Source organism: Diplotaxodon limnothrissa, linkage group LG15, assembly GCF_057381915.1.
Source record: "Diplotaxodon limnothrissa isolate DT_005_m linkage group LG15, D_limnothrissa_male_GT1.1, whole genome shotgun sequence".
Classification (NCBI taxonomy): Eukaryota; Metazoa; Chordata; class Actinopteri; order Cichliformes; family Cichlidae; genus Diplotaxodon; species Diplotaxodon limnothrissa.
In genome coordinates, this window is record NC_140610.1 from 4298301 (window position 1) to 4324993 (window position 26693).

General features: G+C 40.9%; 1 protein-coding gene across 1 annotated transcript in view; it reads left to right on the top strand.

Annotated features, from left to right (window-relative positions):
* The window catches only part of atad2b (ATPase family AAA domain containing 2B), a 68650-nt gene extending 42211 nt beyond the window's left edge, over positions 1 to 26439 (top strand). Inside the window, exons 25-28 of the mRNA XM_085373587.1 lie at positions 5152 to 5889; positions 6932 to 7050; positions 18710 to 18838; positions 24941 to 26439. Of these exons, the coding sequence (XP_085229713.1) occupies positions 5152 to 5889; positions 6932 to 7050; positions 18710 to 18838; positions 24941 to 24982 (1028 nt within the window). The 3' untranslated portion in view covers positions 24983 to 26439. The remainder of the gene's footprint in view (positions 1 to 5151; positions 5890 to 6931; positions 7051 to 18709; positions 18839 to 24940) is intronic.
* Positions 26440 to 26693: the final 254 nt, after the last annotated feature.

Here is a 26693-nt window from a genome sequence, read left to right on the forward strand (position 1 = left end):
CTCCTGTTAAGCATTAGCAACAAAGATAAAAAATATTATTCTCATAAAATGTTGAACATTTAATTTAAGAAACTTTCCTTTCTTAAAACTTTAACATTAATCAGCCCAATGGGTTTTGGATTATGTAGGCCAAGAACTGATTAAGAATTAATAGTAGTTGAATGGATTGATTACCTTGATTTTGTTTCACTAGCTTAAAGGTATTCAGTAAGTATGACTTAGCACTGATAATGTGGCATTGAATCCATATTCCTAGTATATGCAGCCTTTCTGAGGTGGATACACTTTATGGGCTAGTGTATCACGAGAGAATAAAACTAATGAATAGTATATGTACACCACATTTCATAATGCTAATGGTATGTGGTTCTTCAGAGAGACTATAAACTGTATGATCTGGACAATAATGACAAGGCTTTGGGGTATTTACTGGGTCTATTGTGCTAATGTTACTAGTAACATTTACTGGATGAGTTTACTCACTTTTAAAGTGAGTAAATTGAGCGAGGTACTCGATCAGACGTAAATCGGACACATTCACATTTATAGCCTTTATATAAAAAGACAGGCCACAGAGACAGCAGCCCATTGGTTTGTGAAGTCTCTTTCTGATTTTTTCCCCCCAACTCTAATAGGACCCATTATTTATAAGATGAGCATTGTGTACATAATATGAGACCTAAAACTAGCAATTGAAAGGTTTTTCTTGGGAACCCGAGGCACCGATCCCTGGTGGCCATTACGAAGAATGCTGCTTTAAAGTACCTCAGCATTGGTTTACTTTTCAGATCCTAAAGCTATGTCCATATATTATAAGGTTTATAATTCAGATGACATCTGATTAATGGAAAGGAAGTCTGAAATGGGTTTGGATGTGACTTAAGAGTGGTGATCCAATTACAGTGTATCAGAAACATTGATTCACAGTTTTTCCCAAAGGCATTGCCAGAGTATGCTGCTGGGGTTTTTTTTTCTCATTGGTGTCACTGAACTGATTTATTTATTTAATACTTGCTTGCATGGCAGCTTGGATAGCAGTCTCCTGGGGCTTCTGCTTTCAAAATGTGTGTGTGTCTGTGTGTGTGGACCCGTACATGCACCGTGGATGGGTTAGACACTTTTAATTATTACAAAGTGCTCTGGTTCTCTTTCCCTTCGTCTTCCCGTCTCCCCGCCCCCATCAGCATATCTCCCCTCTGTGGTTGGCTCTTCATGCTCTAACGATTTTCATGCATTATTTAAGAGCTCACAATGACGAGTCATCTGCTGCCATTCCGACTCACCTTCTCTTCTCTCAGTAGGATGCTTCATATCTTGAATGGTGATAGCTGACCTCAGTAAGACCTCTTGTACTGAACTTTTATTTGTTTGTTTTGGTTTATGTGACAGTAGACAGACACTGTGGGATGTATGCACCCAGGGAAATGAAGGGTCAGCAGAAAATTAGCCACTTAATATGAAGCCGCTGTGTTTTAAAAAACACAAAACAAAAACAAAAATGCACGCACCAAGGTAAAAGTTTAGGTAAGAAAGCAATATTTTCTCAGCAGAAATTGAAAAGAGCCATGCTGTGACTAATCGCTGGACTTGGCAAGGTGATGGTGCTACGTTATTACCAGCAACCTAATTCTGAAAAGTTGGGCAGCTGCGTAAAAATGAAAATAAAAACAGAATGCAGTGATTTGGAAATCTCACATACCCATGTTTTATTCGCAACAGAACATAGAAAACATGTTTTGAACTGACAATATATACCATTTTAAGAAAACATTAGGTCATTTATGGCAGCAACACATCATAAAAACATCGAGACTTGGCCATGTTTACCACTGTACAGCAACCCCTCTTCTTTTAACAGACTGTAAACATCTGGGAACTGGAAAAATTAAGATATAAGATTTTAGCTGCTCAACAGTCCTGTGTCATTTTTGGTCTATTGAATGGCCCAAACAGCACTCAGGCCTGTTCAGCACCAGGACTCTTCTATTATGATACCATGATGTTGGATTAGATGCAGTATGTGGTCTTGCTTTGGGGCTTTTAGCCTTTCTCTTGGTGGGACAGTGGAGAAAAGACCAGAGGAATCTTTGAATTAGCCTTACGACATATGAGTCACAATTTCAACACTGAGCTAAAAAGGCTCCCAGAATCATGCTAGGGTTTGTTTGTTTTGATGCAGTGCCACCTCAGGGCCCAAAGATCAGTATTGCTTTTTGGCCTTGTCCCTTGCGCACACCGATTTCTCCAGATTATCAGACTCATGTAATCACATTATTTATGGAACTTTACATTGTGAGGCCAACTTTGCATCGTCGAACATTATTCTGAAATTGTTGCACAATTTGTAGTCCCAGTTTTTGCATATTTGTGAACCTATGCCCATCTTTACTCCTGAGAAACTCAGTCTCTGTAAGATGCTCTTATGGTAACCAATCATGCTACTGACCTGTTGCCACTTAACCTAGTTAGTCCCAAAATGTTTCTCCAGCTGTTTTATTTTGTGCCCCTTACTGGTTTTTTTAGCGTTTTATTACCCTTATTCAAAGTTTGTGGAGATGTTTTGCTGCCATTAAATTCAAAAGGCGCTAATATTTTAGTTCTAATATTTGATATGTTTTCTATGTTCTGTTGTGAATAATTTTACACAACTTTTTCAGAATTGGGGTTGTATATCTGGAAGGTTTAAAAAAGTGGTCAAAAGTGAGCATTATGACCAGATGAAAAGTGCGCGCACACACATTGTTGCTAATGTGAAATATCTGCTTACAGAATCCAATGTTTATCCAGATTATTTCTTCTTTGTTGCTCTCTTTGTCCTTCCCTGGCCCTTCCTCTTATAACAAAGAAACTATTCTGAGTGCCAGTCATGTCTGAAGAATAGAACTGTGCGCCTGCTCCATAGCGTACCCTCCAGCTGTCATCTCTTTTCAGATCAGATCAGGAGGAACCAAAAATGAAAGGTGCATTCCACCTTAAATCTAGCCCAGACTGCAGCCCCTGCACCTGCTTGAGAGAGGCTTTATGGCAAACTGTGGGCACAATGGCACAGTGTTGTTTTGTGGTGGTAGTATGAACTCTGGCTCATATTGCCCCTAGTTCTGCAGTCCTCCGCTAATGGGAAAGGTGGCTCCTACATTACTATATTAAAGTGTCTTAAATCGCAGTTCTTTTCACTTATTTTTGGAATATTTTTATATAAGATCAGAAGGTCTGCGCTTACTGTGCATGAAAAATGCTACTAGCTCTGGATTTTGAATGGGATTAGTCCCCCAATGTGACGCATACCTAGCCTGCTGAATGGCTGGACACTTAATAAATGGTGAAAGCAGTAAAAAATTAAAGAATTCAAGGCAGCACTTACGTAATGCTGCATGCTTTATTGCTTCAGCCCTCCAGATGCAGAATCATGCATTGGTTTTGTAAGGTATATGTACGTGATTAAAATCTTTGGAACGACATACAAGTATGCTATGGATTTCTAAACACAGCTGAAGAATAGTCTTGTGTAAATAGCTGTTTGCTGCAATAATTGTAATACATTATCTGGCATGAAGTGTACTTTATTCCTTTCTGAGCTGTCTCCTGTGCTGGTTGTGGCTGACAGCAGTTTCGTGACTGGTCATTAAGAGGGTCACTAGAGAACACCATTACCAAAGATGAGTCCCATCAGCAAGCACTGGTTGACTAATTATCCTCTTTGTGTTGTCTATTTCTGGGAGACCAAATATAGCTTTCGGTTGGTGCAATAGTTGTCATTGCTCTTCTGTTCTCATTATGGACAGGTACTTAACATAATGTACATATACTGTGTGCATAACCACATCTCACGTTTAGAGTGGAAAGATGAAACCTGGCTAAAAGCACTGGAGGGGAGAGAGGAATGTGAGATTTGAAATTTGACAGACAGCATGCAGGCATATCCTGATTTCCTTTGAGTGTGTGCCTATTCATATCTTTGTGGGGAGCAGGAGTATTCAGGCGAAAAGCTTTACTCAGTATGTGCAGTACAGTGTGATCTCTGCCTAATAATTTTAAGGAGCTGTGATCCTTAAGTCCTTTGAGAACCAAGCTTACATATGTTATTGATTCTGCATAAAATGCCAATTTGGCCGATTTAGATCATTCAATGACCCTCTACAGAATTATAAAGCCTAGTAGTTTATGAATATTAGAGAGTCCACAGTGAACTAACAGTCCAAATCACAGCTCAGCTCATGTAGACATGTGGTCTTATATTCATGACTTTAGAGTAGATTTCATGGACTTGAACTGGAGCCCTTAACCATAATTAATATGTACCTAACCTTATTGTTACAATAGTCCTAATATATGTTTTTACTTTATGAGTTTACTTTACATGTCTTAAGCAAGACATGTACTCATAATGTTGAGTGTGGCTGTGTAAGCAGGTCTAGCTTCCTGCAACGTGAGTAATATTTCTGAGCAGATTTTTATTTATTTATTTTTTTAAACTTGGGAACAACTTGTTTCTTTGGGGTTAGAGTCTGTGTGTCTCAGCCACTTATGGTAATGTATAAAAAACTGACTTGTGATGGAGCCGTATGTGTGTTTTGTTTTGTTTTTCTTTCACAGTCTTTCTGTATCTGTCCTTCACTCTGACTTTGTTGCTGTGGTTTGTGTCTGCTCTGTAAAGCAGCAAATGAAGGCAAATGCCTTGAAGTTTTACTGCATTTAGCATCCTTGTTGGCTTGCTGTGACACTTTAACTGCACTTTCAAAGATCAGGCTTTGGTTTGCTCTTTCCTCTCAAAACCCCAAGCACCATCTGTTGTCATTAGTGTCTAACATCCATGATATAGCAGGACTGCTGTCTCTGTCTGGTTCTTCTCTGTGATCTATGTCACCCGCTGCTTATTACCCTTTGAGGAAGGCCAAATGTCCAGATTTAAATGCAGTGAACTTGTAATACATGCTATGACTCTATGTGGGCAAGGAGAGATGGTTTGTATAAAATTTACAGTATGAGAAATGGATTTTTCTAAGCATTAGTCGTTGTGGAGGTGTGTTGTTTTGAGTTATCTGTCCAAAATGCAAGATTTCTGTTAAAACAAAAAATGCTAGCCTTGTGAATATTTTGTTTAAATTAATATTGTTCCATCTTGTCTCTTTTCCATTCCCCTTTTCCTCACAGATTATGTAAAGCGGAAGGTTCGGAGGAGGCCATCGTGGGGGCGGGGCATCATACGGAAAAAGAAGAACTACAAGAAAGGGACAGAGGAGGAAGAGGAGGAGCCTGAAGCAGAGGTGGAAGCGGCAGGGCCCAGCGACTCCTGTTTAACACAGGATGAGGAATCATCTTGCGATATTACAGGTCCCCAACCCAATGGCCATCATCCACATGCCCCCTCCACAGAAGAAGAAAGCTCCAACGAACCCCCTGTTGCAGCTCCCGATAAACCTCCAGATGCTAGCGAAGCCAGAGAGGCGCCAATGCCTAAGGTTGAGGAGCCGGCAGCTAAAGAAGCAGAGCCTGAGATCACAGGGAAACACACCGAACCACATTGCCTTGGTGGTAGTTCTCAGCCCAACACAGATGGGGATAGCGAGGCCAGTCGGGCTGACTTCCAGCCTTTGATTGAAATGTCGGTGTCTTCAGATGCTGAGGACCAGCCTAAGCACACAGAGGTTCTCCTGGTTTCACAAGTGGACTGTGTGAATGGAAATGAGTCAATGGACAGCCTTGACTTGCAGAGCCTCAAGGGGAGCAGTGAGGCAGAGACAAGGACTCCTCAGAGCACGGCTGAGGGCTCTAATAGAGCTGAACAGGATGAGCACAAAGACAAAAATGAGAGCAAACCAACTCAGGAGCAGCATCCTCAGGATGGAGTGGCAGTAACGGAAACTGTTGAGGAAGATCATAACAAAGAAGGTATGTTAGTTATGTTCCAGCATTAATATTGGTTAACACAAATGTAGAGCTTTTGCTTGCAGTACACGCTTTTCACTATTAATGCTTTCTCACACTTTCAAAATCCAAATATATGTGATGAGTTAAAAAGAGAGAGATGCAATGTCAGGGCTACTTGTTCTGATCTCTTAATTTGACTTGCTAATTTTTAAATTCTAAATATGTTTTTATGCAAAGTTAACAAACATCTGTGAGTTTTTAGACATTCAGCCAGTGGGTTGCCTAGCACTTATCTATGATAAATTACTGTTATTATCATCCAGTTTTCTGATTTATGCTTGGTTTAAAATAGGATGTAAGACTCAGTGGTGAAACTTAAGTAGCATTAGCATTTATAAATACTATTCTTGGCTTGGATGCATTTCATAGCAAAATGCCATGGGCTTGAAAGTTATATGGATATGTTACACCTCCTGATATGCATCTTTGGATGGTTTTCAATTTTTGGATTTTCAGCAGTGGCTGCCTTTTCCTTTGCTCCAGTATATTTAGTTTCTTTGCCATGAAACCTTATGCTCCTTCTACTGGGATGTTGTGTTCAAGTCAGAGACGAGCAATAAGTTTTTGTTTGATTATGGGCCTGTGGTTTGGCTTATGATGAGGCCAGCTGGAAGGCTGAGGTAATGGTGCTGATAAAATATGAAGAAGCCATCAGAGGATGACATGATCGGACAACAGAACACGAATTGTGGCTCCTGAACCAATAGAAAAACTAAGCTACTCCACCCCCATCTCATTAAACACTGAGCCAGATGCGAGATATTGTACACTTTAAAGCTGATCGTAGCTGCAGATAATTTGTTTTTCTGTTGTATAATTGCATTGGACCTGTAGCCATGACATTTTAAACGTATTTTTCTTTGAATAGCATTTGAATGAGAAGAACAAAACTGCATCAATTTAGTTAGTTTGCTTAGGTTATTCAGTTACTCTTGATTGCAGTTAAATATTTAATATTTCTTTGGTAATCTATTCATTTGTCTTTTCATTGATGTCTTTGAAGTGGGGACATTCAACAGTAGCTCATCAGAGCAGTTGAAGGAGTCCGCTGAAAGGACCGAGGAAGAGCCACAAGCAGTACCTCCCCATCCTCCAGTGGTAATTGACCACCAGCGACTTTTGGTAAGAATTTTATTTTTTTAAGAAAATAAATAAAGCATTATGACCATAACAGGTGTAGCAGCACACCACATGCACTTAAGCTTCCTTACATTCTTGAAAATACTGTAATTTTATTGGGGTGTTTTCAAGGTTTAAAAGGTGCATAGATTTTCGCTAAAGTGCTCGAAATTGCTTAAAACTGCACTGCTTTTGTGATGAAATGCTTTCTGACTGAATGGTTTGCCTCTTAGATAAAGAAAGAAAATAAGTTGGGGAGAACCTCTTCTTTTCCATAAAATAAATACGACTCCACTCAAGTACCACCTGCTGCTTGGAGCCTCTGTGTTTGGCTATAGTGTGATCTGCTGGTGTTTTTGAAATATACGCCTTGTGATGGAGCAGTGGGTGGGACATGACAACATGCTGTGAGGTGGCAGGTTTAATGAGCGTTAGTTTGATAATGAAAAAGACAAGGTCATGGTTGAAACGAGCGAAATCTGTAAGAGTGGCCTCCTGTAAATTCTACAGGACGTGGTGGGGGAGCTTTTGTCACTGTAGCTAGGCTAGCTGTCACCATGGGTATGTTGTCCAAGTATTATGGGGAAATACAGTTTTACTGATGTCGGTTTAATTGAGCATCAGTGTAATCATCTTTGACATAGGTCGATAATTAGATGTGGTCTAATGTTAATTGGCCACGTGCTCATGTTACTAATGTGGAGCTGTTAATGCTGGTTTAAGAATGCTAGTCGTGTGAAAGCCTAATAAAATACATCTGTGTGTGCGTTTGTACTGGAAAAATGAATAAAGGTTATGTTTTGATCTTTAAGTTGCCCGACATAGTTTGATACATTATTCTTGATGGTGTTTTACTTAACATATTGTTAAAATATATTTTTTAAATAGATCTGTGTGATCAAGTATGATCAGTATCACGTATTTATGAGCATCTTATTTATGAAGTGCTAGAGAAGCTCGAAAATACTTTTTTCCAAGCACTTATTAAGCATCCTATCGTTTAAACACTAAAACGGTAACAGAAAATAGTGAACCTTAAATGTTGCTGAAATGGCAGCTTAATAATTCAAAGCTTGTTTGATTCAGACTGAGACATTTGCTTCAACTGTCTGTTGTGACTTTATTTCATTACTGCAGCAGTTGTATTCAGTATTTCTAATTAAAATACAACAAAAAAATCTACTTGAAAGTTTATAAACATTGGCCTCTGGTCTGCATTCGCTTATTCTGAAATAATTGGCTGAGAAAAGACACACACACACACACACACACACACACACACACACACACACACACACACACACACACACACACACACACACACACACAATGGAACTAAAACACTTTTTAACTTTTTTCAACCATCAAGACTTCGGCTTTTTAAAATCCTGTCCACACCTCATTGCCATCTTGTTGATTTTACACAGCCATCATTCTGATTCAGACCATGAAGGATGTAACAGCTGGTGTGATTTGGCATTGTGCACTGTTAAGCATTTCAGATTTAACAGGTAGTGTGATCTGTATAAAAATGTTCTGGTAACACAAAGGCAAACATTTTGTAATGAGGAAATAGTCACAATAAATGTTAATAAATGAGCATTTCTTATGATTTTAATCACTTAATGTATCCAGTTATGATTTCAACAGTTTCCAACCTGAGTTGCTTTGTTAGAGGAAGAAGATTGTAGGATCTTGCAAAAACATTTAAACAAATTAAACAATTCCCCCCAAAAATGAATTGTGTAGTAGCCAATACAATTAGTAGAAATTCTATATTACTAATTGTAATAATAAGTAATACTGGTGTTATAAAGATGGTATAAATATAGGGTTGCCCCTTTTTTGGTAAATACAAATGGCTTCACTTCTGATCATTTTAAGAAAATCTATAAAATATAAATGTTAAGCAAAGATGTATTAGTTCCAACACTACCAGCTGTGGACTGTCACATCTTGAAAGTGCATAATTAGATTTTGATTATGGAGAAGATGAACTATAATCAAAAATGTTGAAAATATGTTTTTGTTTAGTCTTATTTAAGTTCATTTGGCTACTTGTTGCAATGCTGTTGTTAACAGTCTGGGTGAAAGGCTTGCTTTTTTGTTTTCTCCTCCCTTCTGTAATTGAAACAGCTGTGCCTCATTTGTATTGTCTTGATTGGTCACTCTTTGAATTATATGAACCATTAAGTCATCTTGTTTGTGCATATTTTTATATGCAAGTGAAACTGTGGCTTGTTCTGACCAGTGTTGGAAATTGCACTGTGGGTCGTATTCATACATATGGCTGATAAAACTGCAGATGTTTAAAAATGGCTGCTTTTCGCATCAGGATTACTAATCAGTTAGCCTGGTTCTGCTGGAGTTCTCTTCTTGTTAGGAGAGTTGTTCCTTTCCACTGTTACAAAAAACTTGTAACATTTCTCTGCAACAGTGAAACATAAAGCTCCTTGAAGTTTTATGTTGCACTATGAATTGGTGCTATGTACGAAATGTAATTGAACTGAATTGATTTACACTTTAATATGTGTTTTATTGATGTAAAACACTAGTTTATTGTTGAGTCTGAGATATTACGCAGCCATTTGCAGCCCTGGCAGATTGAGCACTCCTCTCTGACTCTGATGCAAAGTCGTAAACAGGCAAGCTTCAAGTAAGCTGCACAAAGTAAGAAAGGGGGAAAAAACAAAACAGTTTCTATTAAATGCACAAGTTGCACAACCTCATCCATTCAGTTTTAATTGATGTTAAAATCAATCTTTTACATTGTCTTGCCTTTAGACTATTGAACTTTTCTCCCTCCCATTTAATCAACAGGTAGATTAGACGCCTGGAAAGTCCCACATTTTAACTTATACCTTTGTGTAACTGTAGAATATAGAAAAAGTTGAATAAAGTCTCTCCCTCCCTCCCTCCCTCCCTCCCTCCCTCTCTCCCTCTCTCTCTCTCTTCTTTGAATGGGATTTAAGGTATTGAGGTTGTGGAAGTGCAATCATGGGTGACCAGCCTTAAGCTTTCACCAGATCCATAGGTCTCTTCTGGAGCTGATGCTGTCACACTGCCCTTCTCAGATGAATAACTTCTTAAGCTTATCCCTCCTTTTCATTCATGCTACAGTTACGCCACTGTCGCTCGTCCCCTTCCATCTTTCAATTATCAACCTTTTGTATCCTTGCCCTCTGAACATAGGAGGGAGCCAATTACAATGGAAAGAACGAATTTCACATCGTTCAATCAACAGGTGTCGTTCCAGTTAAATCTGAAGGAAACAAGGTCATGACTCAAACATGAGCTTCTCTCTGACCCACTAGATCTGCCAACTCGTCCCAGGGTGTGTTCAAGTACGGTAAGTGGAAGCATGTGAAGCAGCTCCGTGGTACTTTGCACTGTCACGCCAGGGTCCCACCTAATACCCCAAGTGTAAATTGGAGCCTCGGCTCAGTGGGCCCCCTTGACAGCACTTCCCACTGATCGGATGGTTGGGGAGGGGGCGCTGGTTTTACAGCGCTCTGTGTAGTGTAATTGGTGTAAAAGAAGTGTCCTTCTGACATGTGCTTACGTCTTTCCTCAACGCTCCGAAGAGACATCCAACTATCAAGCCATTATCTAGTGGTTTTTACACACATCCCATGGGGATGATGGGGACCGTAGGGGTACATATCTCTTCGTGCTGAACCTGACTCCATCTTTCAGCCTGATTGACAGGCTTTTTAGCTGGCCTGATCTTAGTGCTTCAACTGGCTGCCCCTATGAACAGCCACACATAGCAGTAATCTGGAGGTTTATTTGTTAGCAGGGGGAAGAAGGGAGATATCTTAAAGAAACAGATTGTGAAAAGAGGGGACTGTGAATAATTGCTTTTTCATCCCAGTCTTACGGAACAAATTGAATTTCCGGTGCGCAGGATGAGAGCCGCCATTTAAGCAGATATTTGCTGGCGGGGCTGGGACTGGCACGGTGCCTGATGTGTGTTAGGGCCCACAGTGAGTGGTGTACTGTTCCCTCACTCTTCAGTTGTATTCATTGATTGTAGAAGCCTCATTATTCCTGACTTTTAACTTGATGGAAGAGGCTCTGAAATCTCTCTGGAATTAAATACCATCAGAGTGTTATGAGTTTGTTCACAGACCCTACACGCAAAGCCTGTAGGACGGAGATGGTATTATTTCAGTATTCACACCCTGCCTTTCAGAGCCATTGCACAGTTATTTGCTCTGATTCACTTAGTAAAATCAAGTTCTGTTATTGCCAGTTTCTCTGAAATGATGCTTGATGCTGTCTGGATCAAAATGAATTCCTCAGTATGAATAAATAGGTCCTGAGGCTTGTTTCGCTCCCTACTCCAAAACGTCTCTCATTCTCAGCTGTTTTCTTTCATCAATAATCAGACACTTGTCCACAGATGGGCTAGGAGAAGTGGTGCTGAGGATTGCAGATGAGAATTCAGTAACAAGAAATCCAATCTGGCCCCAGCAATTTTTCCTCCATCTCACCAAGAACACACAGATTATCATCTGCTCTGCTGTTTCCTTTAGCAGCTGCCCAGAAAAAGCCAGTGTTTCTAGTCACTGGCGCAGTATGGAGTCTTTCTGGCTTGATGCTTAGTTTCTACAGCATGTCAGGATTTCCTGTTTTAGAGAAGCTTGTCAACAGAAATGGCCCTGCTTCAGTTTGTCATCTCCCTTCATTTTTTAGTATTGATAACAGCAGGGGCCCCCTTTGGCAAAGTAGCCATGCCTCGTGCCTGTTCAAAAGAAGACAGCCTAATAGTAGTGCTGGACCATCGTTTTGATTGTCAATAAAAATAGATGGTGCTTGAAGTGCTTCTTTTATTTTTATTCATTCCCACTGATTGCTTTGACACATCTCCCATTTGCATGTAATTGCATATCTGTGCCTCTTGGCTATGCAGGTGAGGGTCACTTGTTTGCTCACACAACATAAACATACCAGTTAGTCTCTCTTATTTCTCTTCTAATAGTTTGCGGCCAGATTTATTGTGCCCTTTTGCGTTGCTCCCATCTCCTCAACCTTTGGCTTAGGGTTACACTGTGTGGGATTTTGTACGTCTTAATACCCATACAGTACATGAAGATGGTATTTTTAATGTCTGGTTACAATGTTTAATATCAGGGCTGAAACAGTTTCTTCTGTTCCCTGAAAGAGAGGACAAGAACAAAGTACAACACGTAAGTATGGGATATCACTCCCCCGCATGTCCTGGCTGAAGAAACCTCTATTCATGCTTTTAGGGTGGAGGCCATGTGATGACATGCGCATGGCCCTGCCTGCACATATACCCCCTGCCATCACAGTCAAGCCGAGGTGCGCGGTGAGGCAACCTTGTGTTGTACCTCGTTCCTCTCCTTCAGGGAACAAAGTCATAGATATAACTGTTCCTTTTCAGTCGATTCACTCGGGACAACACATAAATATGGGACATGTATACAACCAACGTACTCCAGTTGGACCACCGGCACCTTAGTGTGCGGTAGATCCAGGGGAAGGACAGCAGGAGCCATCAATCGATAGGACTGAACAAAAGAGTGCGGTGATGCCCAACTAGCTGCAGCACAAATATCACCTACGCGGGGTTTAAAAAGAGCACATCAGCTTACATTCTCCTGGTGGAATGTGCTCTCACCCCCTGGGGCAAAGCGAGACCCTTGGTGCTGTACGCACATGAGGCAGCTTCCATAATGCAGTGGGACAGCCTCTGTTTAGACAGAGCTCTACCACTTGCTGGATTAGTGAAGCAGGCAAACAAATGGTAACATAAATGCACATTCTGAGTGCGATCAATGTAGGTAGATAGGGCACACACCGGACCAGAGAATGAGGCATCCACTGTCATGAAAAGAGAAACCGCACCCCTGAGGACGGGGCCGAACAGAACAGTTCTGCCCTGCTTGCTTCGGTTTAGTGTCCATTCCAAAACGCTGCACAGGAAGACTCAAAATTAGCGCTCCGCAGGCAGCCTATGCAGCCGCTGCACAGTGGAGGCCAACACCAACAGAAGCCGTTAAGCTAAACCTAAGCTGCCAGGACGCATAGCTAATTTGCTCTAGCAAGCCAGCCCAACTCTGCAGAGGTGTTCTTAGCGAGGTGAAGAATGTAAGAACTGGGGGGTGATTTGATGACCGGTGGTATATGTGGCTTGCATCAAGGTTTCTTCAGCCAGAAAACGCAGGGATGTGATATCCCATACTTTTGTGTTGTACCGAGTCAATCAATGGAAAGATAACAATCCTGTTAAGATGCTATTGCAGTTGTTAATTCATGGGCAGGCTGCGATTCCAGGTCAGTTATATTGTGTGTGTTAATAATGTATCGTAAATGTAGGTCTGTAGTAACGAATTTCAAGCCTCCGCCACCTCCTCACTGCTCAAATCCTATGATAACAAATACCTGCTGTAACGCTTTAAGCTGCACTGCTTATTCAGATGAATCCAGCTTTACCAGGCCGTACATGCTTTTGTATATTCCAAAAGCATACCCTCATAATGCACAGACGGTGTGCAACGCTTAGTGCTCTGTCAGCATCTTTCGCTGTTTAACACTTTACTCTTCCTGCACACTGGTTGCACGACACATGGAAAGGAGTTTGTATTGATTACCCTTTATTTCCCTTGAGCTCTCCCCAAAGTTTAATCATATCAGTTCATTAGCAAATCCTTTTCCATAACCTTGACCTAAATCTTTTCCGTATTAAATTTTTCTCCCCTGTGCATTTGTTTGGTAAACATATCTTCATCTGATAATTTTGCTCTGTGTATGTGGAGGTCTGTTTGGTTTTCTTCTCCTTTATTACCTGGTGATATTGGATCTCTCCTGTCTTGAGTCTGTAAAATATGAAATTTCTTTCCTCCTTTTCCTTCCTTATTTTTTCCATCTTATTATCTTTCCCCCCCCAATTGTAATTTTTATCTTGTAATACTTTTTTTTGCCAAGGACTTGCCAAATGAAACCTGCAGATTTTACATTTGGTCATTTTCACATCTCTCAATGTTCTATATTCCTACCCAGACTCATGTCATGTATGGACTATTTGATTTATAAGGCTCATATTGTTATCAGTGTTTTTGAGTAAAAAAAAAAAAAACAATACTCATTGCTCAGATTTTTTCCTCCTAATTGAGATTGAAGCCATGTGCTTCAGGACATTTTAAGTCCTGAGATAAAGTTTGAGCTATCCCAGGCAGCTCTATTCTGTAGAACTACATTTAAGATGTATTAGGAAAACCACTAAGATTGACATTTCTAGATTAAAGCCTTAGAATAGTTTAATTTACCCCCTGCCCAGGAAACCAGCCCTTAGGTCTCTTAAGTTTTCTATCAATTAAAGTTAACTCCTTTATTGATCTTTGTGTGTGAGTGAATATAATAACAATTATCTACATTTATTTTCATCCGTGATTCATATTTTTGTGTGTGATTCTGAATTCAGTGTTCTACTCATTATCTAAGTGGCTGAGTCACCGCATAAACCTAACGGCACACAGAGCATGATGTGTTCATTTACATAGGTAAATATTAAAATCATCAGTTAGAAGAGAGTAATGCCGTTTTTAAACAGTATCATTGGGCTCATTTTATTCAGATGTTAGATTGCATACTTTGCACAAAAGACGTTACCATATATAGCATCGAAAACCCTTTTTTCCTCCTCTACTAAAGTCAAGAGAATTCACCGTAATCTAATGGCATTTTCCTGTAAAGCCAAGCGTTGCATATTTAAGATGAGCTGTCGACCCCTGCAGCGGTTTTTACATGGGCAACTGAACAGAAACACCATTTCATTTTAATGTTCTGGGACCATGGTAATATGATTCATCATGATTGTCCCTGACCCTTGTAACACTATCAATATTGCATTATCCGTGTGACCGAGTGCCCTGTAAACCACATTATTTGCCACCATGACTTAATTTTTTTTTTTTTTAAATAAATCTGAAAATCCAAATCCAGTGTCTGCCTCAGCTGAAGGTAACAAACAAACCAGAATCATTAATCATTCATTCATTTGCTAGTATTGGAGACACAAAATCTTAGTTAACAGGAAGAGCAGGCTGAATTGTTCTTAGAGGCAGATATTGAAGGCTTAATAGCGTCCCTTGTGATGGAGACTGTTGGGTTTTGAGTCCTTGTTGTTGAGTTTTTTTCCTCCTCCCTCTCTGCCTGCTAACCCTCTTCTCTCAGCCAGTGGTGAGGAAGTCTCTCCAACACACATGTGCGTGTAGATAGTGAAGCCTTCAGTGATCAAAGAAGACCCTCTACTGTATCACAGTCAGCTCCAGTCTGCATGCCTGACTGTGTACAGCATGCTTATTTGAAAAAGGGATTTGTTTGCAAAATACCAGAAGCATAGAGCGACTGTAAATTCAGTGGACTGCACTTACATTCTGCACATTTTCGAGACTTTTAAGTGGAAATACTGCATTTTATAAAATATTTGTGCAAGCCACGTTAACAAAAGCTCTGAGTTTGCCGCTAATGACAATGTATACCCTTATTCAGCTGTTGTTTAAAATCGCAGGCATCCCAACCCTCCCTTTTGAATCTGTGTTCTTAAGAAGCATAGATAGAGATGTGGTAAAGAAAAGGTTGTGGGGGAAGATGGAGCAAGGAGTTTAGAAGGGGTGAGGTTAAATGGCCCATGTCAGTAGTAGTCTTTAACGCATGGGATTACGGCCCTTTTGTGTGCTGTGAGCTCACTCAGTCACTGAGCCCATGTAAGACCCTCTCACACCATTTACCCCACAGTGTCGCCGACACCCTGATCAAGCTGACAAAGGCTGGGAGGTGCACTGCTGCAATCAGCCTGGTAACAGTAAGAGGAGAATAAAGCGAAGAAACGGGGAGAGAGAGAGAGAACAAAGAGGGGAAAGACAGGCGCATAAGAGAGGAGAATGCAAAGACAAATACACCAGAAGCAAAGACTGTTGTGCAATAGTAATGTCGGAAATGCAGTTGAAGAGGAGGTGAGAAGAGGCTGTGTAAAACAGTGAAAATGGCTTGAGGTGAGAAGATGAACTATCTCAGGAGAAAAAGGTGCATTATAAAGTAGAGAAATGCACTTAAAGCAAGAGTTGGGGAACATGATGAAAAATGGAGAGAAATGCAGTGGCAGTGGGATGAAAGGCTGGCTGACATTATTACACATGTGCGATGGGTTGGTAATGATGCTAATTAAAGCTTTTATGCATGTGTTGTTAAAACCGGCATCTCACTGTGATGTGCTCCATTTGGACCTCTTTTATTAGTTCTTATGGCTGGATTGAAACTATGAAAGCTGATAGCTCCCCTGATGTTAGGCCAGAGTTAATGTGAAAAAAGTACAAAAAGATACCAGTAAAATATATTCAATATGTAGCAGCTGATGGCACTTTTTTCCCAGTGTTGCAGAGATCATGATTATCGCTCTGCATGAATTCTGAATATTAGATTTTTTTCATGTTCTTAGCTTCTTTATGTAGACATTATTTGTCTGTCAAGGGACTTGGTTATTAGATTGGCCAGGTGGAAGTTCTTGTGAAAAGGGATATAACCAGTGATTTTCTATACTACCAGATGAAATTATGAAAGTTTGAATGTTTCAAAGGAATAATCGTCCTGTTTTCTGGACCTTTAAGTTTTATATGGTATGCATTTAGCGGCTGTGCTTATACGGAGTCTGATGTTCTGCTTGTAATCATTTCAAAAGCTGAAACAGTAAAAATAATGCTTAGTTTAAACACCCCAATCAGAAGAAACACGCCCGCTTTTTTTCAGTTTCAGAGGGATGAAATAAACCTTTGTGTAAACTGATTAGGAGAAAACTTGTACAATGTAAGTAATTTAACCTGATTGCATTCTTCTCTCCACATGCCCTCCATCTTGACAGAAAAGTGCAGGAACATATGCTTCTCTGCTTTTGGAATATGGCAGCCTGTAAGCGCAGCTGTCAATCTGCATAGAGATTGTTTTAAATACAGTGTTTTCAGGAATTAAGAGTGCGATAATAACGGCAACTACTGTGGCGAACAGATGATGGCTGTCTGTGTTCAGGGAGCTGATTAAACATGTGACGTTTACTGATAACTGTAGAAGAAGGGGAGAAGTTAACAGGTGAAACAAAGTCTTGAATCAGACTGACTTCAACTATAGAAATGTTTACATGTGACTGAAAGAGAAGCTGTAAAAGCTTTTTCTGATGATCTGTCACACTGTGGTTTTTCATAGTAATCATTGCTCTAACACAATTTTTCCATTTGTGGTGCTTTATGATGTCAAAGAGATTACATATCCTTAATATAGTCATCTCAGGCACATTACACAGTGGACTTGCCAACCTGCTGTTCAAACCTTATGTTTGTAGGAGGAGCTGAGGGGCTGCACCGAGGCCTAATATGAGATGAATAATGTTTATTTTGAATTGTGAATTATGCAGAGAGACTCTAATAGACTCCAAGGATAATAAATATGGAGCTGGAAACGGACACATTAAGTCCACTTTGAGCTGGAGTTTATCCAATCTTCTAAATACAAAATGTGAAAACATTGATGCAGATAATGTTGTTTAGTTGGAAGCAGGTGTAATTTCTCTCTCCATGTGATGTTTGTAGCAGAAAAAAACAATCTAAAAAAAACTAAGGAAGGCTTTTAGGAGGTCACTGATTACGTTAGTCAGCACTGAGATGAAGAGCAGTAGCAAATGTTTGTCACGAGGATTCGATACGAACCATTAGGACTAATGCATCATGCATGACGTTTTTCATTCTTTCAGTTATAAAGAATAATAACAATAATAATATTGGTGGCAGGTACGTGGCTCCAAGCTGTGGTGTATCTTAATAGAAGCTAAAAAGTAAAAAATCCTACCGAGTATTTTTCTTCAGGCCAGATTTCCGGTTATGAGCAGACTTTGTCTTGGGATTAAGTTTCTGCTCAAGTTTCTCTTGATGTGAAGCCTCAGTTTAACTTTAATCAGGCCAACTGTCATTTAAACAGAACCCATTGTCAGATGGAGTACAGTGATTAATACAATGCTAACCTTTTTACCTTTGCAATTTTCATTCTTTTGCTCACTGTAATTATCTCTCAGACGTTCACTGATGAGGCTCTGACAAACATCTGTCTTATTAATCATCATATTGCCTTGATTTTATGTTTTTCAAGCAGTTTTCTCTCTCTGTCTCTCTGTCTCTCCCACACACACACCATTTAATTTCAGTTGAGGTTTCTCTGTTTGCCTTGTGTCAGTGATGATAACTTTAATTATTGTGCCTTTGCTGTCTCAGTCCGTGCATTCTGATGAGCTGCGTGTTTAAATAGAAGCGCATATACACACAGACTTTGGTTTGGGTAAAATGCGAAGAACGGGTCAATTAAAAGGGCCTTTGACTGTCCAGAATGTTTTAATTAAAGTAGCAGTGAAATGTAAACTTGGTTCTAATTATGATTAGCCTTAATTAGCTGTCATTCTGATCTTAATTGCTTTTGAATGCAGCTGACCTCCAAATGATGCATCTCCACGCACCAGCATCAGTGAGTTGCTTGTGCGACCCGTTGTTCCATCACTGTACGACTGTCCGATTGCGCCTGTGCTGTTGTTTCTGTGGTATATATCTGTAAGATGTATTTATTTTCTAAAACGAATGATTTCTATTGTTTCCTGCAGATTCTACTGGATATGGTGGTGAAGAAGAGTGAGGGCTACAGCGTGGAGCAGCTGGAGCGACTGTACTCCCTACTCAGCCAGTGCATCTACAAGCATCGTAGAGAGTACGACAAGACCCAGCTACTCGAGGTCAGAGAGACACAACACACACTGGTGTAGCCTTTATAATGTGCATTTAAATACAAATATAGTCCTTATCCAGTACTGCAGTCTGCCTTGAGCCTTTCACTTAAAGGTGAAAGGGATTTTGTTGAATCATAACATTTAATTGCTACTTTAAATAATGCATTAGGTACACAAATGCCAAATCTTGCCATTTTCAGCTTCTCAAATGAGAATATTTCACATTTTTCAGATTCTCTTTAATATAGAAATGTATTGACAATGGTAATAAATGTTTTCTTTTATTGTTTGAAACCCACAAACACTCAAAATTATTATATAAATTAGATGGACAATGCCAGGAAATTCTGGGCAGCATGCAATAACTGCAGCTTGGAGAGCAGTACAAGGTCTAACAAAAATTGGCGTGCCCGGCCTTTACCTAAACCTTATCCTTTGTGGATAATCATTTAAAGCCATGCACCACCCAAAGACTCTCGCACTGAAAAGGGTAAAAATAAAACAAACTTGGGCTAATCAGAAAGTAGGTTTAAGGACAGGAGCAATCGAGCTTCTTGGGGACCAGAGAACCCTCCTGAAGATTTTCCAAGAACCCCCTCGTAACCTTAACATAGATTTAACTGGTTTGGATTTAGTGTCACATGGACAGATGAGTGGCATGTGTTTCTCCGTGCTTGAATAATAGCTAACAGGGTAATTAGCTAACTTGCGTAGCAGATCGCAGTCATATCGGTGTTTCTGCTGGCCCAAAGTGAACATGCAAAGGACCCCCTCCCCTTCTGTAAGTCTGTATGTTTAACATTTGCATTTTTAGTGATGCGGCATCCCGAGGATTAGTAGTAAGTAATTCTCAAAGCAAGATGTTATGGATGTCAAGAAAATGTTACTTTTTAGATTTATTTTTTTATATTTTGTCCTACAGATTTGACCTTGTTCAGACCAAATAACTCCGATTATTAAAGAGCTGGAAACAGTTGTACACAAAGGCAGATGATATCGGAGAAGGTGTGGCTTTCTCCTTAGGGAGCTTAGACATCTCTGAACACTGCGACAGACTGAAACAAGAAGACGTGTTTGGCACTCACTGGGATTCATGACAAAAAAAAGGCTAGATATCGACTATGGAAGAAGAGATGGGTAAGAGTAGCATAAACAGCATCTAGATCAGGGTAGAAATTGAGGTCTGCAGCAGAGTGTGATCTAATGAGGACAGTGGAAACTAGTAGTGAGAACATTTAAAAAATTGTTTTCAGTGCTTGTGGGAGACCCCCACAGTATATTCCACATAATTCTGATGTTAGTTGGCCAAACAAATGTACTGAACTTCTTAAACTCCACTGAGGCTTCATGAAAAATATATTATGGCTTTGTTTTCCAAAATAATTACAATTTAAAATGGTACTGTGTTTCAGGCAGCCAGAATAAGATCTTAGCGGCACAGGACTGAAAGTCAGAATTTTATATTCATGAATGCAATCAAGCCGCTGACACACAATAATGTTTTATATTATGGTAGCATGATGGTAATTTTGAGGAGATGTAGATCATAAAATGTAATATAAAGACAAACTCGTGCTACAATAACCGCAAATGTTCATTTATCTTTTTCCCAAGTCTCTCGGGAAAATACTGCAAATAATAATAAGCGAAGGATGACAAAAGGGTCTGAATGAATGGGAACTTTTTCCTTTTAAGTTTGGCTCTTTCTTGACAATGTTCCATGTAGAAAAAGCTGCTGTATATTTTCCCAGAATCCCATCTGGTCATCTGCTGCTGCTGTAGGATGTCAGTGCAGACAGGGGCTCAGAATGGCAGTGTCCTGGCGCTGGTAGCCAGTGCCGGCTGTCAGGATGTCAGAGGGAGGAAGCGGCAAAGGGAGAGGGAGAGAGAGCAGTCAGCCAGGTGGTGCCGCCTGTCTACGGGCCGCTCTGGTGAAGGGAGGGAGGGCGCGTGTCTGGGTTCGTTTCATACTGCCAGCCTAAATTGGTGTTTCAAGAGCAGAAATGTCAGCTCATCTGGCACGTGTTTTGTTTGCCTGCATTTCCAAACATACATCTCAACCCCACAGCAGGTCATCTCCTTGAGAATGCAAAACCACGAGCACACAGATGCACACCGAGGTGGTCCAGAGTGTAGGGGCTGCAGCCTTTTTGGGGGCAACTTAACGTTGCACGCCGTTGCAACTCTCGGTATTTATGTCCGAGTTGTAGAGCTGAGTGAAATGGAGCGTGTCCATACATTTGTCTCCCTTACGTTCTCGCCGTCCTCCTCTGGGCACGGCTCGTCTCAGTCTTCCTGAAGAGCTGACCTTTTCAGCAGATGGAGCGGACAGCACGCTGCGTTTAAAGCCAGAGGGACCGTATCTGCTCTGTACACAGAAACCCGCAAGCTATGTTCCTGTCCACAAATTGGCGTATGTGTTTCCCTTGGCCCGGTATCATATTTTGCTCGTGTCTCAGACAGCAATTAAAGACTTTGTAAGGGCCTTTGACCTTTAACCTAAATCTGTGCTGTGCCAAAGCTGAACAGGATACCAGTCAGGTTAACTAAACCCCTCAATAGTTGGTTAATTCTCTGCCAGTTTTGTGTGTATACTGCTGAGGGCTTTGGCCTGCAGGTCAATTAACACTTTTATTCCTACTTGTTTAGCCAAAGCAGCGTCATGAATAAGAGCCTAATTGTTCCTAAAACTAATTTGACCATTGAACTATTTGATTGGTTCCTGGCATGCATTTCGTATTTAGAATATTGATTAAACTTGAGCTTCAAGGGGGCCTATTACGCTCATTTTCCAGCACCGTATTTTGATTCCTGCACATTATTAAAGTAGCATTTCATTATGGAGTTCAGAAATGATCTTTATTTATTTTACACTGGGCTTCGGTACACCCCAACAAGCATTTAGCTCATTTCTCCCTGCTTTTAAGTTAGCTTCTTTCTGATTGGCTGTTACTCACAATCAAGACTTCTGTGGTCTCATATGAACACTCATTGACGTCATACAGAGACAAGAGTATAAAAACTGCCTCACACTCAGCTTTTGGCTCATGGGATTACACGCACTGCACTATTGGAAGACTAAATATGAAAAAGCGTAACAGCAAATTAGATCTGGGAAATGGAGGAACTCTGTAAGTGATGTGGGAGTAGATAAGATGGGTTCAAACAAGGTGGGTGCACCAAAGTAATTTAAAGTTAACAGTGGAGAGCATGCTACGCTGGATTTTTCTTTTCATGCACGCGTTGAGGGCCCCAGTGAGATATAAAACACCTAAAACTGCAGTTTGGCTGCAGTTGACCTGTTGAGCTGTGCAGAGGTTAGACATTTTTGCCATGTAAGTCACCATCCACCCATGCTAGATAGAGACAGTGTTACAGGCTAACTTTATGTCAGTGAGACAAAGGGGAGGTGCTGTGAGGGCTTGTTAGTCTGCTGTGTACTCGGGATGACAGCGTGCGAGGGCTTCAGGCAGATAAACTTTAGATCACAGAGGCGCAAAGCGTCAAGGCAGTGAAGAGCTCATTTGCATGTGCCCGTGTTTACAGCGAAACACAGCAAAAAAGTGCTAAAAGCACAGACATGGGCTGAGTCAAGGTTTTCACGAAGACTTTTTCATTCAAATGAACATCAGCTTCACCTTTCTTGGCTTTGCTGGCTTTTTACAGCTCGTGCAACCTGGATTTGATCGCTGTGGGGCTGTGATGAAGTGCTAAGCGCTTAATTGTTGTTCTAAATGAAGTTTCAAGAGAAGTTGGAATCTCATGCAGAATAACACTGGCGTGATTAAATTTACCTGGCTCCAGCTAAATTAGATCTCATGTTCTGATGTGTCAACTGAAAGTTAAATACACAGGCAGGACTGTTTTGGTGGGAAGAGTGAAAGCGGACTCCCTTTTGTTTGGGTTGGGTACTGCCAACAGTGATGCGTGGTGACGGCGGAGCTGCCGAGCAAAAGCCGTTTCTAGGCTGAATGGCAATACATGATGTATATGTTCCATGTGAGATGTCGGCAATATTTAGGATCAAAAATAAAACGCATAAAACTGCGGAAACGTTTCAACATATGTCACAATGAAATTAAATTAGAAAAACGGTGGTAAATTCTTAAAAATGGAGACGGACGCTTATCAAATCCACTGAGAGAACTAATCATTTTATCCCGAGAAGCACAGATGTTGGTCTGTTGCAGCCCTGATTGGTTCATTTGTGTTCTTGTGTCCTTTTGGTGTTTAAACACTTCGCTTGAATCTGAACCGAATGCTTTATTAGGTATTATCAGGTTGGTTGCAGCAGAAATCGAGACTCATCAGACCAGGTTTGTCCTGTTTTAAGCTGACAGGACTGGTAATCGGCGTGCTCTTCTGCATACATTGATTGTAATGAGTTACTGTTGTCCCCCTACCAGCTTGAAGCAGTCTGGCCAGTCTCCTCAACAAGACATTTTTGTCCAGAGAGCTGCTTCCCTTTTTTACACCATCCTCTGTAAACTTTAGAGATGGCTGCGCGGGGGGAAATCCCAGCCCGTCTGGCACCAATAACCATGCCCCATTCAAAGTCGCTTCTTCTCCAATTTGATGCTTGACCATGTCTAGATGCTTAAATGCAGCCATGTGATTGGCTGAACTGGTGCATGGGTTAGCGAGCAGTTGGAAACAAACAGGTTTCCTCAGTGCCATTAAAAGATTACATCTGCCTTCTTAAATTTGAGAGCTTCAGTTTTGTATTTATTGTTGGTGCTGCGCTGATCCTTCCTCCATGCTGCATGAGAGCAGGCTGCAGATGCAGAGGGAGTGTGGGGTGGGGCTGAGTGAGTCACACAGTTTAGTGAGAGAGAAGAGATGCAAACACTGGCATGGCTTTGTTAAAGAGATGATTTCTGTAGCTCAGCTTGGAGCAGGGGTCGGCAACCTTCAGCATCAAAAGAGCCTTTTTAACTGAATAATGTGAGGGGGGGAAAAACGTGTGTGTGTGTGTGGGTGGGCAAGTAACAAATAGCTGTATGTAATTTGGAGAGGATAATACATATACTTAAGGCATCTGATTATTCTTGTATTAATAAGAAGAAGAGCTTTTTTTTTTTTTTTACTGTTTAACAAACACCTTAAAAAAGAGGAAAAACAAATATAACATAACCTATTTGAGTTCACAGCTTGTGGAAAATTAATCAAATAAAAAATAGCCCACTTTAAAATAAATAAAACATAGCAGTGAAATAAAAAGAATAATCATGAAAACTATTTGTATGTAATTATGACTTCAGTCCATTTCAGTGTGCTGTCATCGTCTGCAATAAACCAGCCCTGAGCACAGCATGTTCACCCAAAGGGGGCGAAAGAGCCGCATGCACCTCCCCGACCTCTGGCTAAGAGGGCATCGGTACAAAAAGTGTGGTCTCATCATCTATCGCCCAGCTGCTTGCCCAGAAATCTAATCAGTCCAAAAATTCAGTGGTATTTCCAAGCTGACTTTTGAAAGGAAGAAATAAAATGAATAAAAAGTGAAGTTCAGTTTTTGGCACTGTCAAACCAACAGCTCAAATACAGAGGCAAATACAGTCAGTAAATAACAGAAAATCTATTTTCTTCATCGATCATCTAATCCTTTTATGAACGGATTATTCAGCTTGTTAAAACTTGCGGTCTCTGCTGGAAAAAGTTTGCCCTTCTTTAGATGTTAAAAAAAATTGCTGTAAAGTTGGCAGTTCTTCTTCCTTTTTTTTCTTTAAACTTCTTGAAATTGATATCTTGTAGCCGCGCGTGTCGCACTGACTCAGCCATTCAGATGAGAGAAACACACAGTGTAACATCTTCCAGGCATTAATCATGGTCTAGTGCAGGCTAACATCCATCTCTCTTCCTCTGGCTCTGCTCAGATTTAGTCAGTGTCAAACTGCTGTTTTCACGCTGAGAAAAATCGCCCGTCTCATTCAGGCACAGCTTTCCTTCATTTTACATCATTTATCATGGTGAAAGCTGTTGTTTGCTGTGGGAAATTTCCAAGTACTATTGAAAGCGCGCTGCACAGATGCTTTATACACACATTCGAGTTTGCTGTGTTAGTTGAGGCTAAGCTCCGTGTGTGTGTGTGTTTGTTTGTTGTTTGTGCAGGAGATGGAGGAGAGAATCCAGCGTTTTGATACATTCCTGTGAAATGGAGAGAAAATACCCATCAGGTAGATCCTGAACAGCCTGGGACCACAACAACACCACACACACAAAACTGAGTGAGCACGAGTGGAGGAGCTTCAACCCTCAACACAAAAACACCACACAGGAAAATCCAGCACCCTCCTCGTCGCTGGGAGGGAACAAAGCGAGGATGAGGACAGAGACATTCAATGGTGCTATCGTCTCAGGAACCTGGCCACATCCAGACGCATACTACACAACCAAACCCCTGGAGGTGTGTCAGCCACACTTATACACACACACACACAGACACGTGTGCACACAAACCAACAGTGGCGGGCAACACTGGTGCTACTCGGGTGCTATCCTCAACTTTATCCGTGCTGCTCTCGGGAAGATTTCTTAAGTTTGGACGACTAGAAAAACCAACAGATGGGGTGATGTCATATCACAACGTGGCAGCGCATACACTCCGAAACACTCGACACGAGTATGCATGCATTTCTACAAACAGACACACTCACTCAGACCCTCACCAGCAGAAGTGTGACAGCAGAGTGCCGCCAGGAGACGAGGACGGGGAGTGAATGGGCGACCCACGTCAGCGAGCCCTCCTGCCCTCGAGTGGAGCGCTTCATCATAGGCCAGTTGTTACCGCGCTATTGTGCGACCTTTTTTGTTGTAGTTTTGTTTTGTTTCCTCTTCTCTCTGCCCTTTTAGCTACTTGATTAGTTCCATATCTGAGCCACAATCACCCAGAAGAATAGTTTACAAAGAAGTTTTTTACCGTAGACACAAACTCGATGAGGTTAGCACAGCGGGACTAGAATCAATTATGTCCTCTTCATTATGGCGGTCATCAAGCGTGGAAAGCCGTTAGCCCCCTCAGCGCTGGTCTCAGAGTTACTGGTGAACAAGCGTAGCGTCGCCTCGGGGTCATCTGTAAAAACCTCCTCACTCGAAACATTCGCTGGCAGGCCACCTCTGGCGTTCACAGTCTTAGCGGATTGTTATGTCCTAAATAGTTGTGCTAGCGCAGACCCCCGACTCCTCTTCACTAGATTCACAGTATGAATGTTTTCCCTCCTGCTCCAGCAGCGCCCGCCAGTTGATTTGTATTTTTTTCCCCCCTTTCTTTCGTTTTTTTAACCCCCCTACCGACACACTCCTGCTGAGGAACTGGAAGCAGTACAAATTGGAAGGCATCTGTACTTTTTTGCACTGCCTAGCGTGTGCCTTATTTCAAACCTCATATGAAAGTGGTATATTTAGCAGGATGTTTGTTTTTACTACTCGTGACAATGAACAGGCTCCCAAGTTGGGGAGGAGGGTATTTACCACCGAGGTCACAGGGACCTTGAGGCAACGACAACTAAAAATGATTATCTTACCGCCATTAGATCGATTAAACATATCTACGTTATTCACCTCTAGTTAATTTTGAACTCTTTGGTCAAGAAATAAGTGGAAACAGTGTTGTGGTCAAATACATCTCAGATGATGTTCAAATATTTAAATTCATGTTTCTGTAATAAAACCTCAGACCAGTCGGTGAAGGTCAGTCTCCACCTGAGCAGGACAGCAGGTGGAAGGAGAGGTTGGTGACACCGGCCTTCAGTTTTTTCCCTCTCTTTCTCTTTTTTTTTAAAAATATGCAAAAAAAAAAAAGATTAAAAAAAGGAATAAATGAAGTAAAGCAAGTCAAAGGATTCATCGTGCCAAGTGTTATCTC